We start from the raw sequence: 16,742 nt of genomic DNA on the forward strand, positions 1-16,742 counted from the left end.
ATGAAGCAAAAATGCTTGTGGTAAGGCCACCTCTACTCTAAAGACCTATTTCACTATAGATGTGAGAGACAGAAAAGGAAGCTTTATGGGAACTGGGAAGATTTGTCTTTTCCAATGTGACATTTTCCCTAACTCAGACTAGCACAAAGCAGTTCCATGTATTGCAGAGAAAGCTGCTGAAACACTATCCAACAGGCAACTCTCAATCTCTTCCTCCTCCTTTGGAGGACATTAAACTTTAAACATTCATGATGCTGTTCCTGGAGCAAAATATCAAATGCTACATTAAAATTCATAGCAAGCAAGAGGAATCCTGGCTGGAAGATTCAAAGAAAAAATGGCATTTAAAACCTCTGAAACTCCATTAACATTCCTTTGCACATTCAAGTTCTCTTGGGCATTTACAAGAAAGGATTGGATGCTAAAGAGCTTCAAACTATTATAAACAAGGCCCATGTCTTGATAGAACAAAGGTACTGTTGCTAAGTAAATTTCTCAAGTTTGCTTGTCATCTGAGTGAATTGGACTAGAAGTGGTTCACACCCCCCTCCCCCTCTATGTTCTGCCTCCTGCCTGCATAATAATACTACAAAAAAAATGGGTCATCGAACAAGCCACATGCTGTATGATCACAGCCTCCTGTCTCTCAGAGATTAATCGGCATGGCTTTCTTCTCCTGCTGCCTCCTTTCAATTTCTTTCCAGTGCTTAAGCTTTCTTCATTAAGATTTTACTGTGGTGAAAATGGGCAGAATGAAGGTACTGACTGAGCAGTTTTACAAAAATTCAAAGAGGCTAATGATAGAATAATTCATTATTCTGTTTGAAAGATATTTGGTCTTCACTCTTGTAGGATGATTCCCTGGTATAAATAACATATTACGTCAATAAAAGCTTTCCAGCTGCCTTTCCACTGACAGACCCAAGATGCAGCAGTACGCCAACAACTTAAGAGAGAAGGTGGAACCAGTGTAGCCTAGTGGAAAGAGCATGGGACTGGGAGACATACGACCTTAGGTTCTAATCCTGGCTCCATCTCTTGCTTGCTTTGTGACCTTGGGCAAGTCACTTAACTTCTCTGTGCCTCCATTTCCTCAACTATAAAATGGGAATTCAATATCTGCTCTCCCTCCTACTTAGATTGTGAGCCCCATGTGGGACAGGGTCTATGCCTGAAGTGATTAACTTGTATCTCCCACAGCACTTAGAACTGTACTTGACACATAGTAAATGCTTAACAAATACCATAATTATTTATTTGCACGTATTTTAATGGCATCAAAAATGCTTCAGGTAAAAATTCTAAAAAAAAGAAAAAAGAAAGTGTAAACAGGTTCCTATCGTTCCACACAAGTGAAATTTCTAGAAATTATTTAAGGAGAAACGATGTTGCCAGGATAGCACTTTTTAAATGAGGATCAGTAGTAAAGGCTAGTAAAACCTTTTATTTTCAACTACAGGTCATCATATTCAAAATCAAGCGTAATTATGGGCTTTCGCTTTGTCAAACAACTGTTAAGGTTTGTGGAAATGGCTTAGGATCATAGAAATATTAAGACAAAGTAGAAAAGCCAGTAAACTGTTCTATGGTTTTGCGCTGTGCCACATGACGTATTTGGTTGTTTATTATTTGTGAGTCACATCGTATGTAATTTGTTATTACATTCTGGAAAGTAAAATATAGGGTAATTTAGAATGCACAAGCATTACGTTTTCCATTTGCCTTTCTTGACTCATCTGCTGAAGAACCAGCATAAGATAAATAATAGAACGAGAGGGATGAACAGTACTTACTAACTACATTGGCTTGTCCAGTGAAGATAGTGTACTGAAGCTCATATGAAACCACGCTGAACTCATCATCGGACGTCCAGTGGACAGTGATGGTGTCATAGGAAGCTGTGCACAGCTCTTCTCTGATGGTTGGAGGATTGGGAGCTGATGAGAAACAGGAAGAATATTAAAGGGAGAAAGGAATTCATGTGCTCAGCATAAAATAGGTGCTTAATAAATTCCTTAATCAATTAATCTGAGAACAGGTTTCCAGTTCAAGTTAGAGGGATGATCAACAAGAATCTTTGGAGGAGTCTAACTTCCGGTAAAATAAAGACAGTGCGTCGCAGGGTGGCTCATTTCAATCAACCGCTACCTTTTTGCTACAAATTAAACATAAAGAAATACATAGTTCCTTTTTCTTTATTTCATGAATATTTACAGAATCCCTCAATACCTTCAGATTGGTAGTACCTAATCCTGAGGAATCATGAGCAAGAGGGCACCTGTCATGTAGTTCTTTCCAGCATCCTTTACAACCACAACAGGCCATAAGACACACAGTCTCCCGGGCTGGCAGGGATAGAGAAATTATCTGATCTCTCTCTCTCTCTGCTCCTCTGTAGCCACCTTGGTAGGAGGCCTCGAGTCACTCCCCTTTTGGGTGTGTGTGCCAAGGGATGAGTGTGGATGGTGCCCCATGAAAAATATTAATGATTTTTCCCAAGAGTCTCATTTCTTCTCTATGAGAAGAGTAGGGGAAAGCTTTGACTGGCCAGGAGGTAGTACAAGTGTTGGCTCATGGGTAAACTTAGAGGTGACCCTCACAACACTTGTGCAGAGGAGTGCTTCTAAAACACCTACCATCACATTTATATCTACAATTTAAAAAATAAAAAGTAGCTAATTTGGCATTAAGGAAGCAGTGTGACATAATAAAGGTGTATGGGATGGGAGTCCTGGGTTTTAATGCCGGCTCAGCCACTTGATTTGTCCATGGTCTTGGGCAAGTCAATTAACTTCTCCGTGCCTTAGCTTCCTCATCTGTAAAATGGGGATTAAATATCTGTTCTTCCCCCCCTTAGACGGTCAGCCCTCTGGCGGATAGCCACCGTGTCTAATATGACTGTATGATATCTACCCCAGTGCTTAGGATGGAGTGAGTATTAAACAAATCCCACAAGTTATATTATATCAGTAACACAGTAAATTCAAAGAGCTTTCAAGAATGTACAGAATATATCACATGGAAATGAGCCTTTAATATATACTATGCTTGATATCTATCAGATAGCAAAAGGGGCATCTAATTTCTTTATATCACACCAGTATGGAGAAGTTGTGTTCTTTGGGATTTCTCTGAGGAGACCCTTGTACTGGCTAGATACTAGTAACTCTTTCCCTTAGTAACCCAGTTGGATAAGAAAAATGACCAAGAGCAGCTGTGTTTCAGAGAATTGTGTTTTATATCCATATGGACTCAGTAATTCTCTTCAGTCAGCACACGCGGAACTTCAAAAAGTGGGACGAATGCTTACATTCCAGAGGCCAAAAGGGAACTTTGCTCATAACTGCAGCTGAGCTACGGTGCAGCTCTGCTCCAGACCGCAAACCAGGGGCCCCTGAGACTATCTATTGTGTTTGTGTTTCAGAAGAGAGAGGCAACTTCACAGAAAGTGAGAACTTTCAGTTCCCATTCCCAGGCCCTTTGAAGTTTTGTCTGGACCCAAAATACCCAGGGTACGATTCTAAGCACCGGCTACCTTTTGGACTTCCAGGTACAGCAAAGTGCCCCAGGTTCTGTCAATGCAAATCACATAGTATTCCTTCCTAGTTACGATGTTTCACCCATCTCTCAGTTTGCAAGATCAAAAGCATTGCGGGAAATACATGTGCATCTAAGGGAGGTTGTTTTCAACGAGGAGCAGCATTCCATATCGAAAGGCCAGGTGCAATCTAGAATTTGTTTATCATTTTCCACATGGCCCTTGTGCGAAAGGGGCCTGCCCTAGTCACATTAAATTGCCCAGAGATAATGCTGTGACTGACTTAAAAAATTTACTAGATTAGTCTTATGCCAACCATCAGAGAAATACTCTTCACTAAGTTAAGAAACTCGAGTTAAGTTAGAAATAGTCTTCATTTTTTATGGCATGCACGTAAAACCTCTGTTGCAAAACCCAGGAGGCGGTCTGTAGCACTATGACGTGGTGACAGACTCACGATGAGGAATGTCAACTTTCCGGTTTGTAGACACGATATGCCACCTAGTTAGCAACCTATCACAAGCCTTTCTAATAAACTGAGACACACAATAAATGTCAGGAACTGCTAAACCTCCTTTGACTGAATGCCCAGTGGGTACAGAGTCTATTGATCTCTGTGATTTCTAGAGTTCTGAGGGGGTCTATTTGTACCAATATTAAATTACAACAACATTATGTCCATTTCAGTATACAGTTAAATGATTCAATATGCAGAAGTATGTTTTGCCTGCTTTTCTCAGAGGACATGAAAAATGGAGGCAAACATTATGAAAATATTGTATTTCCTGTCCTCACATGTGTTCGATAAACTGTTTGGACTCGGCAGTTGCAGTCGGGCACCGTTTGTTACAGCGAGGGTCTATGTTATGTCTAGAAATGAACTAAATATCCTTTTGGGATGGATAGTTAAAAGTAACCTAAATGATGGGAAAAACCGCTCTTCGGTTAGGTACCACGGGTAGGTTTTAGAATGAAATAAACATCAAATATAACTAATGGAAGCACAGATTGATTGGTCGAAACAAGACTTGATTTTGTAAAAATAGATGTGAACAAACATTTAGGGAATAAAGAGCGAACTGTGTAGGTATACTTATGTATATATGCACACATGTTTGTGCATAGTGCAAAGATCAAACTGTACTGCTGTGCGAAAACTATAAGCCAATTCCACAATTTTCTGGCTCATCTAGGATTCATTTTTACTTCCCATTGAGCTCAGAATTAAGCCTGCAGTGTGGAAACTATGTTATATTATTGTCAGGAAAGAAGGGTTGGATGCCAGTAATGTTAACCTGAAAAGACTATCACGAATGATCAAGGAAAAATCACGGGAACTATAATGAGGTTTTGGTCTTTCAAATATCCGATTACTACGGGCAGGCAGCATATTTTTGTAGAAGGTCCTTAAGACAACTCCCTGGGTACAATTTTCTATCAGCAAGTAAAATGTTGCCCAACAAGTCTTCAAACCAGTACCCTCTCCTCTTGAAGGGGAGAAAGATGATGGTTGCTAAGGTCCTCTGCTTGACTGTCACCTCTTTAAAGGGAGGGACTGTGTCTACTCACTTGTACTGTACCCTTCCAAGCGTTCAGAACAGTGCTCCGTGCAGATTGATGGTTACTGATTCTGACGTGCATGATGAACAAGTCAGAGATATTGTCATGTCACGAATAGCACTTTCTTAAATCGCTGTTCAAAATTTAAACCTAGATGTGATTTTTTTTTCATTTCTTCTGAACTAGGTTCAAGAAGCATGAAAACTAACAATGTAATCTTAGTTATTCAATTCTTGTAAAAGATGCACGTTCTGGGCCCAGTTCACATCTCACTTCCTCTTGTTTGTGCGCAACTCAGTGGAGCTACTTATTGGGCAGAGATAGGGGTCCCTGCAATCAGAAAATGCAGATGGTCGATTTAAATGGCAAAGCAAACTCAAGTGGTGACGCTTCTTAAACTGCAGAAACCGACTGAACTTTGTAGTATAGAGAATCTGAAAGTGCAGAACCATAAGTTGTATAGGCCAGTGGTGTTTTCTAATTTGGCAAATATATAAAATCTTGGTATATGACAAATGCAGGAACCATGAGCCAGCTAAATTTCCAAGAAACGCTGCCCTGAAATACTCTCTCTCATTACAATGTATCCTTTTCGTCTCATGATTTTCAGAGAGACACCCCCCCCCTTCTTTGTTTGCTCTTCAAGGTTGGGGAGTGCTCTCCTTGGGGACCAAAACATTCAGAGCTTCAGGTGAATACATTTTGGCTTTTCTCTCTGTGGTCAAGGAGCCCTCTAGTTCTTGTGGCTTGCGACAGTGCTGAGGATTCACTGCCATGTGTGGGAGATATTCAAAGTTGTTCCTGGACATATAAAATATTAGGGAACAAAAAACTATACCTGTCAGGTAATCCAAACATTCTAGCAACTTCTTCTCTCTGGAAAAATCCAATGCGAAGGTGTCAAATGTATCATTGAGGTTAATTTCAGGAATTAGAACTTGTGAGGATGCAGTTGCCATGGATACCCTATAATGAAAACAAAAGTTTTTCAGAAACACAAAGAGCTTTTCATCTTTTAGAAATGGAATGGCACAAAAAAGAGAACAGTTTATAAAAATACCACTTGTTTAGTACTGAAAGACTATTTAATAGGTTTGAATGAACGTGTTTAATTGTCCCCTCTAAAGGCATCAAATCATTTCTTAACTTTAAACAAATGAGCTCAAGCAAAATATCATAAAAAATTTAAAGCATTAGAATGACTTGCACTGTTGAATTCTAAGGTTTCTTTGAGAAACTGAAGAATATTTATGCAATATTTTATGTGTCTGTTCTGAATAGGCTGGCGCCATCAAGGAGAAACCCAATTGGAATTATTTTGTTCTAGGTATTTCTTCCCGCATCTGCCTGAAAAACTGCTAGTGGGATCCTCCAGGTCAAATGAGAATGATCGATTTTCACCTCAAGAAGGCAAGTGGAGGAGAAGAAAAGTAGTATTTATAATTCATGATGTAGTGGACAGAGCACGAGCCTGGGAGTTAGAAGGTTGTGGGTTCTAATCACAGATCCACCACTTGTCTTGACATCACTTCACTTGTCTGTGCCTCAGTTTCCTCATCTGTGAAATGGGGATTAAGACCGTGAGCCCCATGTGGGACAGGGACTACATCCAACCCTATTTGCTTGTATCCACCCCAGTGCTTAGAACACTGCCTGATACACAGTAAGCACTTAAATACCAGAATTATTATTATTACTGAAAGTTATAACAGTAATAATTATGGCTATTTAAGCCCCTACTGTGTGCCAAGCACTGTACTAAGCTTTGGAACAGATGAAAAATAATCTGGTGAGACACAGTCCTTGTCTCACATAGGACTCACAGCCTAAGATGGAAGGAGAACAGTTGAGGAAGCTGAGGTAAAGATGAATTAAGTGACTTGCCCAAGGTCGCTCAGCAAGCAAGTGGCAGAGCTGGGATTAGAACCTAGATACTCTCAGGCCTATGTTCTTTCCACTAGGCAACACTGCTTCTATTGCTCTTGTATTCGAGAGTGAAAGTCTACTGCTATTGCTTTGATTTCATCATTAATTTGTTTTACTGCAGAATGTACTCTTTTTGGTGGGGGTGGGGAGGAGAACAGGTTAAACTCTTGCCTTTTAACACTTCTGGAACGATGCAGATCTCTCCACTGTAATTTCACACACTTTCTGGAAATGACAAGCTAGGAGAAACTTTGCCAATGTCAATATTTCTGGGCAGATTTCGATCTCTCAGGTACCTGACACCCACTTCAGATCCAGTGCAATCTAATTAAAGGTGGCCAAAATACAAGGCAGATAATACCTTTTTAAATTTGGCGGAGTGGATGGAGCATGGGCCTGGGAGTCAGAAGGTCATGGGTTCTAAACCCGGCTCTACCACTTTTCTGCTGTGTGACCTCGGTCAAGTTACTTTACTTCTCTGTGACTCAGCTACTTCATCTGTAAAATGTGGATTGAGACTGTGAGACCCACGTGGGACAGGTACTGTGTCCAACCTGGTCAGGTTGTATCTACACCAGCGCTTAGTACCATGCCTGGCACATAGTAAGCGCTTAATAAATACCATTATTATTATTTCTTTTTTGGAACAAGTTTCTGGGAAGAGCGCTATTATTTTTTCCCTGGTATTCTGTGGGGTGGACTAAAAAATAAACCTTAGGCAATCTGCTCTCTGGCACTTGGTCTCCTGAGGCCTCCCACCTCCCTGAAATATTCCCGAATCTATTTTCAGTTCCTGTGTCCCAGTTCGGCCCTTCTTCCACATAGATGGACTGCAAAGGAGACAGTGGGGGGCACTTTTGTGCCGAAAATGTGGGTCCAGAGGGCACGCCCTCCGGGCAGCTCAGAGAGGTTTAACTGACACATCTCAAAGTGGCTACTGACTTGGGAGGAAGCTGGTTGGTCCTCTGCTGCATAGTCATGTAGGGACAAGGGACCTCTAAAATCTCCTCCTCCAGTGAGCATGGGGGAGCTTTACCAATCACCAGTGGACGCAGGCTTGTGAAAGCACTGGGTAGCATGACTCCCTAATTGATCTCTGTCTCACCTTTCGACTTTTGCTACAAAGGGGCAGAGTTTGTTTGGATTTAGGCTGCATTCTGGTCAAATTACCACAGGGGTTCCCGGGGCTGCAGGAGAACCCTGGATGTCTTCCTCCCCACTACCCTCTTCCTCTTTTTTTGGTCCTGCCACCGCCCCCCCCCCCCCCCGCCCTCGCCGGCCCCTGGCACCATACACACACAATTACAGAAAATAACCACAATCCTTGTGAACCTACTAATATGGCCTACATGCCTTGCAGCTCCTAAAGGATCTTGATATTTCAAAACAAATGTTCTTTTGATGAACAAAGCAGTTCAAACGCTTTTATTCTCTGCAGGTCCACAGACTCGGTTCAAATAAAAAAAAAAAATTCAAGGAGAGGGCAGTGTTAACCAACTAGCTCTCTAGGCAGAATCTGGACGTCCCATCAGAAGAGAATTTCCCCAAAGTCTGCTCCTTTACCTTTCAGTGATATTTTTAGCCGTCTGGAGGAAGCGAGCATGATCGTTCTCCTTTAGAGACTGTTCAGCTTGGGAGATGAGAGAAGTCGAGCGCTCAATGCACTGTTTGCAATTTGCAATCTGCTGGGCCAGTTTTCTCAGCCTGACCACCTGCAACAAAAATAGAGAAAAGGGAAAAAAACAACCATAATCTGATGTACCACTTACAATACCACCACCATTTTTTTCCTCTCTAGGGTGCATCTCACCATTAACTTGAGTAGCTCAGTATGGACACCTCTAATTTTCCACTGCTTCACTGCTTGGAGAGGAGCCATTAGATCTAGGTATTGGCAGAGCCTTAAACTCTGCTACCAAATCACTATGAGACGTGGGGTAAATCGAACTTTCTGTAACTCAGTTTCTTCATTGGAACAGTGGAAGTAATTCTGCAGGAGAATCTCAATTAGCTGAGCCTCTCGGGACTAGGCATATTCTGGAGTCACTTTGATACTCACCCCAGCCGCAGATCACTTCTGTAAATATCCTTATACTGTACTATTTTCCCTACCTGTAATTTAATGTCTGTCTCCTTATGTAGACAGGAAGCTCCTTCTGGGCAGGATTTATTTATGTCTACCAACTCTACTGTAGTGAACTTTCCCAAAGACGTAGTACAGTGCTCTGCACACAGTAAATGGTCAGTAAATACCATTAATTGATTGACTGTGTAATCCATAGTCAGGAAAATTCTCAGAGATACTTGGATGGGTTCTAATACCTAACGAGGGAAAAACTAATAATGATCACAGCATGAACAAGTGTAAATAGAGACAACGTAGTATTTCTGTGGGATGCAACCCAGGCAAATCCACAGCCCAAACACTCTGACACCGTGCAAACAAAGCTATAGGTCACTACTGTTTCCTAAAATGGGCTTGATAAATCAGAGCTGGAGAAGCAGGCCAAGACTATACTGGATTTCTTCCTGGGTGTGAGGGTTGACTTTTATGAGAACTCTATGAATGAATTTGGTCATAACAACCCTATATAATATTATTACTATATATTATAGATGCAAAGATCCATGTCCTAATTAGGATGGGGGTATGTTTTTCCACTGATTGAATTTTTCCGTGTTCAGAGTAGCAGAAGCCAGCCAGCCAGCCAAAACAAGCACAGCTGGCTAAGTCTCCCTCCCTGAGAACTCATTTCCTTCCACTTTGGGTTGACAAGATAGCCATAGCCTATTTTGATAGCCATTTCCCTGAAATGATGAAAAAGCACATTTGTTAAGAGTAATTTTACAAACTTCGTTCCATATCTCTACCCCTCGCCCCCTCTTAATGAGTTCCAAAGAGATCTGACAAAAGCCTGTGGAATAACAGATAACAGTAAAGTAACATTTGGCTTGAACCTTTTCTATAACCTTAAGTTGCCTGAGGAAAGACTTGCCAAATGGAACCAGAAATAAAAATAGATGCTTAATTGGCATTGCCACGTGATGTGAGCGCTGATACCAGTGGAAGGTAGAGGTCTTTGCTGGCCTTGAGATAATATTGTAAGGGAAAGTAGCCATAGGTGAAAGGCCAGAGTGGAGACTAGTTAATCTGTTTTATAGACAATACTGGCTCAGGGCTCCCCTGAGTTCCTGTGAACCCTTCTAGAAGGTCTTCCGCTTTCTGTGTCATCATTATCATCCCCATATAAGCTAGCAGGAGAAGAAGGAAGGAAATCAAATAAAGCTGAGCCTCAGAGGCATACAAGGAAATACAAAATTCAGGAAATTATGATTAATTGATAAGCAGAAACACCAACATTTCAATAGAGATAACAAAATAAGTAAGTTTTTTAAAGTATTGGTTTCAGTGCCAAATAGTGGATTACTATTTGAGTTCTATATTCAGGGCTAACAGTGGGGCCCTCCAACAGGCCTGAAAATCAGTCTGAGGAAGTATCCTATGAGAGACTGGAAATAAAAACATGATATTGACAGTAGAATGGAGAAACAGAAAAGAGAGTGGAAACAGTTTTTTTTCAACCAACAGAATAAATTAACCAAGAAAAATTCAACTGGCCTATCGTTTGGACGATTTCATCAGACTCGATCTAATGTACTGGGCCGTCTAATTCAATCCCCAACATCGTCTTGCCTCTTCATCAGATTTTCTGATGAAGCACGACAATTACCACTTCTATAAGCATTTCGAGGAATAATGGAAGGGGGGTCAGGGGGAAAGACCAAGATTTGCTTCTGTCAAAACCATTCTGTATCATTTGCTTTCCCTCCCTCCAAATGGTAACTATTCAGCTTTCATTAATGACATTGTGTAGAGCTTAAAGTGACATATTTGGACTCAATTACATTTTTCCTCAAGCATTCATCCCTTCCATCATGACAGGGGGAGTTTCAATGCTTGCGTGAGTAGAGAAAAGACCCCCAATTATTGAAGCAAGCTGAATTTAGGCTCTGATCATAAAACAGTATAGGATTATTCCACTGAGAACAGTGCCTATATGGCATGTATTCTTAAAAGGAAAAGACAGCATGTCAGCATAATGAACTGCATGTTTCCCTGAAAGCAATATCTTATACAGCTTAGCCATGGGCATTTTACAAATATCTCTTTGCCAATCATTATCCAAGCAGCATATATTACGTTTCACTTACAAGATGGTTAGATGGATGGTGAATGGAAAGTTTTCTTTTTTAAAAAATTTTCCCTTCCTTAGTGCACTCTTACACATATCCATGTCCATCTATACCCAGATGTGTTCTTCACAAACCTCACCTGCCATACCTTTGTGCTTAGACCCACACCTCTGTGTATGCCTCGACCCAGACACCCAATGGAGAATTACAAATGTGACCTCATATCTTTTAACTGGAAGCTGGCTTCTGAAAGAGATGATTAAGCCGTCTAGCATTGCTTAAATCAGCCTAGGGAGGACCTCTGAGCTGGAGGGGTCAGAAAATCAGCTCCTTAAAGCCAGCAGGAACTTTCAGTCAGCACCTTAGAAAGTTGGGTGTCCCCTTGTCTTTCCCACCTCATCCTTCTTACAAAACTCCTGCGCTAAGTTAGCACGGTGAGTCCTAGCCTGTCGATTTTGGTGAAGCTATCCATGTGAGTGTTTAGCTGCCTTGAGGGTTCCTTCCAGGGACATGTGACAGGGATAGAACAGCTGTAACTATGAGATTTTGTGCCTCCAAGACTCCACTTCAAGTCCAATACCAGGGTGTTCTTTGCTCAAGTAACACTGGCCTGGATCTCCCTCTGTACGGATAAGGCGAGGGGAAGGACCTGTCCCTTTTCACTGGGATAGTCCATCTGAGAACACGCCTAGAAGTAAGAAGCCTGTTGTCTTTAATCCAGATTTGGCTGTTGATGTTCTACAGTCAATTAATGGCCCCCCTCAAAGGGAATGCTTTGCTCTGAGTTTCTCCAACTATTAAGGGATGTTAATAATAGGAAGTTCTCTGTTTTTCAATTAAATGGATGGATTTACCAAGGGAATAATATAAACATATTAACATAACCTGCTACTTGAGGATTTTTGCATAAGGATTTGGCTTGCAGTATTAACTAGGAGCGTCATTTCCCCCTTTAAAAGTAACGTTTTTTAAATCCTTAGACAAAATCCCCTACAATCAGTTTGGTCATTTGCCTCCAATTACAATAATTGCAAATTTTACATTTTATTATCACTTTTATTCTACTGTTAGGCTCCATAATACTATAAACAATCAGGCAAGGATTTGTGTTTCTCTAGAATTGTTTGATTAAAAAAAGAGAATCACAGAGAGTTCAAAAAGAATTTGACTTCTATTGTGAACAGAACAAAGCAACAGATTCCATTTGTGCTAATAGATCCTGATTGAACCTTGATTCAATAAGCTGTGAATGATGGTGCTGGACTTTGATGTACCAGCTGCCAGGGCTTCAATAGGCTTTTATGAGAGTATTTTGTATTAAATCAAGAAGCTTTCTTAGTTATGACCCATGCATGTATAGAAAGAAGTGCGGATGGCTGATCTGTAAGAAATCTTCCGGAATGGACCTCTTACCTTCCCTTCTTTGATTTTGGTTCCAATAATTTGTCGTCTTTGCTGTATGATTTCAATGAGAAGATCACATTCCTCCATGAGTTTAGTTTCTTGTCGGGATGCATTTACCTAGAGAACAAGTTATACCAGTCAGTAAAATACTGGTTTCCATTTTCAGTTGATGTTTTACTTCCACTTTTCATTTTGCTTAGAAGAACATGCTACATTACATTTCCCAGTTACAACCTGAAATAAAAATACAAGCCTTAATGATACTCTTGCATCCAAAGGATTCCGATGAATGCAGTATTCGTGAAGTAACATGGCCTAGGGCAAAGAGCCCAGGACTGTGAGTCAGGAGAACCTGGGCTCTGGTCTCCACTCCACCTGCCTATATGACCATGGAAAAGTTATTTGGCTTCTCTATGCATCAGTTTCCTCATCTGTAAAACGGAAATAACGCCCACTCTCCATGCCTCTTGGACTATGGCCTTGGCTAGGGCAGGGACTGTGTCTGCTATGATAATAATAATAATTGTTGTATTATTATCACATGTGTCCCAAACACTGTACTAAGCACTGGGGTGGATACAAGCAAATGGGGTTGGACACAGTCTCATCCCCATTTATTGATGAGATAAGTGAGGCACAGAGAAGTGAAATAACTTGCCCAAGGTCACACAACAGACAAGTGTCAGAGCCGGGATTAGAAGCCATGACTTTCAGACATCTATCTCCCAGGTCCTGGGATTGCATAGAATTGAGACAAGGCTCTAATTAAACTCTGGACTGAGGGCAGACTTCTCTTTCTATTCTAGTTTCCCTAGGCCACATGGGAGTCAGGCTGACTCTGAGGGTTCACGTTTGGTTCCTTAGATGCTTGGACAATAAACAACTTTTCTCACCCACCTCAGCTCCCAAAACTGCTTCCTGACATTGAAGAGTGACTCCTGCTGGTCTGGCTGGAGAAAGGAGATAGGGGCGGCACTAGAGGTGAACCAAAAGTTGGCTTCACAAGTGTCTACGTGAAATAGTGTCTACATGAACTACAGACAGTGTATTTGTATTTGCATATGCTCTGTCTCTTGCTTATGTGACCTTGGGCAAGTCAGTTTTTGGTTTCTCAATCTCCTCAATGGTAAAATGGGGAATTCTATACCTCATCTCCCTCCTACTTAAGACTCCGAGCCACATGTGGGCTAGGGACTGTGTTCCATCTGACTGCATGGACATAAAGGAGCCTGGATCAAAACAATAATAATCTCTGTACTTTATTCCTTTAATAGCTTGCTGGGGAGAGTCAAATAGGACCAACGGCTCTCAGCTGATGGGTCATACTATGACCACACTTGAATTTGACTCCTTTTGGTTTTCAGTTATGGCATTTGGGAATCTGAACTTTTCTGTGGTTAGTCCGTTAAGCCCTTACTATGTGCCAGGCACTGTACCGAGTGCTAGGGAAAAGATAATTAGGTTGGACACAGTCCCTGACACACATGGGGCTAACAGTCTATCAGAGGGGGGATGATTTAATCCGTTATGTTACAGATGAGGTAACTGAGGCACTGAGTTAAGTAACTTGCCCAAGGTCACACAGCAGATAAGTGGCAGAGCAGGGATTAGAACCCAGGTCCTCTGACTCCCAGGCCCGAGCTCTTTCCACTAGATCACACGGCTTCCCCAGGCCACTCTGCTTTCCCTTGCATTTGGAATTATAGTCACTCTGAGCCCAGAGATATTTTCTTTTCCTTACTCTATACAGATCCCTCCCATCATTCCCCGAAACCTACACGGTATAGTGCACCCAGTGGACATTGGTGATGGTCTCCTGTTTCTAATGAAATGCTAATTACATTGAAACTACTCTGATGTACTTAGGTAGTGGGAGAGACTGAAAACTATTATTGCCTTCAACAGGGTGTGCATGCTATTAGTATATAGTGGTCATTTGGGTTTCTTGTGGCTGAGAAGCTGCCAATTTATTATCCCTTTAATAAAACTAATCTGAGGTGAAGTTTCGTGTTGGTTAATTTCCCCCGAGTAGCTAGTTAATAATCCTTAGTGAAAAGTCCACGTGTCTGAAGATTATGGCTAGCACTCTAGAGGAGCTCAATGGAGTTACAGTATTTACACAAGAGGTGGCGTTTATTTTCTTCTCAACACATATGTAGGAACATGAATAGGATTTAATTCCATATACACATAAAAAGAAGCTCTAAGTCTGTAGAATATTCACACACGGTCTGTAAATTGTGTCATGGTATTATTTATAGAGTCCTGCTCTTTTAATTTGACTTGTCTTCAGCACCGAAATATGATATTTAGTTCAGTGAATAAACACGATCAGATTTCGGACATTCTGGGGCTCGAAGCCCTGCAAAGTTCTTTATGGGAATCAAAGACATGAATGCTTGTGGAAAAATATATCGCCTCTTCACACTTGTATGATTGCTCTGTGGGTAAAACTTTTTCCATTTTGTGTTCCACCTCTAGGCTATTGGAATAAAACTTCCATAGTCTCTGCTGGTAAAGATTTGAGTAATTGCTACTATTTAACAATTTGGATTTAAGTTTGAAATTATGTACTTTAGTGCACTTTTTACTTTTCAATAAAGAATGTATAATTGTGGATGGATTATTTGCCCTTTAAAGATTTAATATTTTCCCAAAGTAAAAATGTTTTGATTTGGATCTCAGCGGTCTTGGCAATATACACCAGATTTTTTCCCTTAGATTTAATGGTAAAATACATCTTGAACTAACTCCAAAATGAAAAAAGTAGGTAGGTGTGTCAAATAATTCATTCAAAAACAATTACTGTGAGGAAATCTCCTCTCTTCCTTTCTCTCATTAACAACATTCTTTAGGAAACAAATGTTATGAACTCTTTCTTTAGGGCCAGGGCTTACTGAAATTCATTTAATTTTTTTTGCCCTAATTAATGTGTCACTGGCACTTAGTTTCTATCATGTCTTTCCATGAAATTTCCACTGAATCCTCGTAAGTCATCCTTTCCTTTATGTACTTTTCCACTGTCGTTTTTGGCAGAGATCAACCTGATCACCAAGTCTTTAGAAAACCACCTTCAAGATAACTAATTACTGGCAAGGGGAAAGATTCCAGAGGATAAGTGTTAAATGATAAAAAAAAAACAACCCACATTTTGAATCTTTCACTTATGTTCGCAACTTTACTCTCACCATCATATTCTAAATTGCTGTGCACGTACAAGTGATGCTTAAGGGCAGGAAGTACTAGAAAAAAGTTTGAGTTTATTTCTAAATGAAACCTTTTTTCCTCAGTTTAGAGAGGGTGATAATCTGATCACTGGTTCACTGAAATGAAGCAAAGAGTAGATTATATCAGTTAAAAATCAATCAATTCTATATTCGTGGCATAGATGAAGAGGTAGCTTCACATGGCTCCTCGGGGAAAGTTCCCTCACAGGACTCACCTCTTCCCTAGACGTGCCCTTCCCTATGTGCCAAAAGGGGGTGGGGAAGGAAGGTCTTAAAGCCCTTTTTGGAACATGAGAAGCAGTGTGGCTGGTGGAAAGACCACAGGACTGGGAGTCAGAGTACCTGGGTTCTAAGCCCAGCTCTGCCACATACCTGCTACATGACAAGGCAAGTCACTTCAGTTCTCTATGCCTGTTTCCTCATCTATACAGTGGGTAGTAAATTCTTGTTTTCCTTCCCCAACAGACTGTAAGCTGGATCGGTTGTTGTGGGCAGGGAATGGGTCTGCCATCTCTGTTATACTGTACTCTCCCAAGCGCTTAGTGCAGCATTCAATAAATGTCACTGATTCAAGAGCTTTGGTCTACCCCAGAGCTTAGTACAATCCTTAACAAATACCACAATTATTAACTACTAAGAGGACTCCAACAGTGGGCACTATCTGACCACCCAAAACTCACATTTCAAGGTGCAAACATGGAAGTCTGAATGCTCTTGGAGCCACACTGGATAAATTCTTCTTGGTAGAATCATGTCTACCAACCTTACTGAAGTGTACTCTCCCAAGTGTTTCGTACAGAGCTCTGCACACAATAAGCACTCAATAAATATCATTAATTCATATGGGTACCGAGTACACAAGTGTGGAATTGGTGCTAAAATGGTTGTTGGGG

At 41.0% G+C, this 16,742-nt stretch overlaps 1 protein-coding gene across 11 annotated transcripts in view; it reads right to left on the minus strand.

The window, feature by feature from the left end:
- Positions 1–16,742, minus strand: part of MID1 (midline 1) — a 353,265-nt gene that overhangs the window by 25,093 nt on the left and 311,430 nt on the right. For all 11 annotated transcript variants that reach the window (XM_039914193.1, XM_039914191.1, XM_039914192.1 and 8 more), the window contains 4 exons: positions 12,632–12,739; positions 8,588–8,736; positions 5,937–6,064; positions 1,794–1,937 (listed from right to left, as the gene is read on the minus strand). In XM_039914193.1, coding sequence (XP_039770127.1) covers positions 1,794–1,937; positions 5,937–6,064; positions 8,588–8,736; positions 12,632–12,739 — 529 coding nt within the window. The remainder of the gene's footprint in view (positions 1–1,793; positions 1,938–5,936; positions 6,065–8,587; positions 8,737–12,631; positions 12,740–16,742) is intronic.

Source organism: Ornithorhynchus anatinus, chromosome 15 (genome assembly GCF_004115215.2).
Source record: "Ornithorhynchus anatinus isolate Pmale09 chromosome 15, mOrnAna1.pri.v4, whole genome shotgun sequence".
NCBI lineage: Eukaryota > Metazoa > Chordata > Mammalia > Monotremata > Ornithorhynchidae > Ornithorhynchus > Ornithorhynchus anatinus.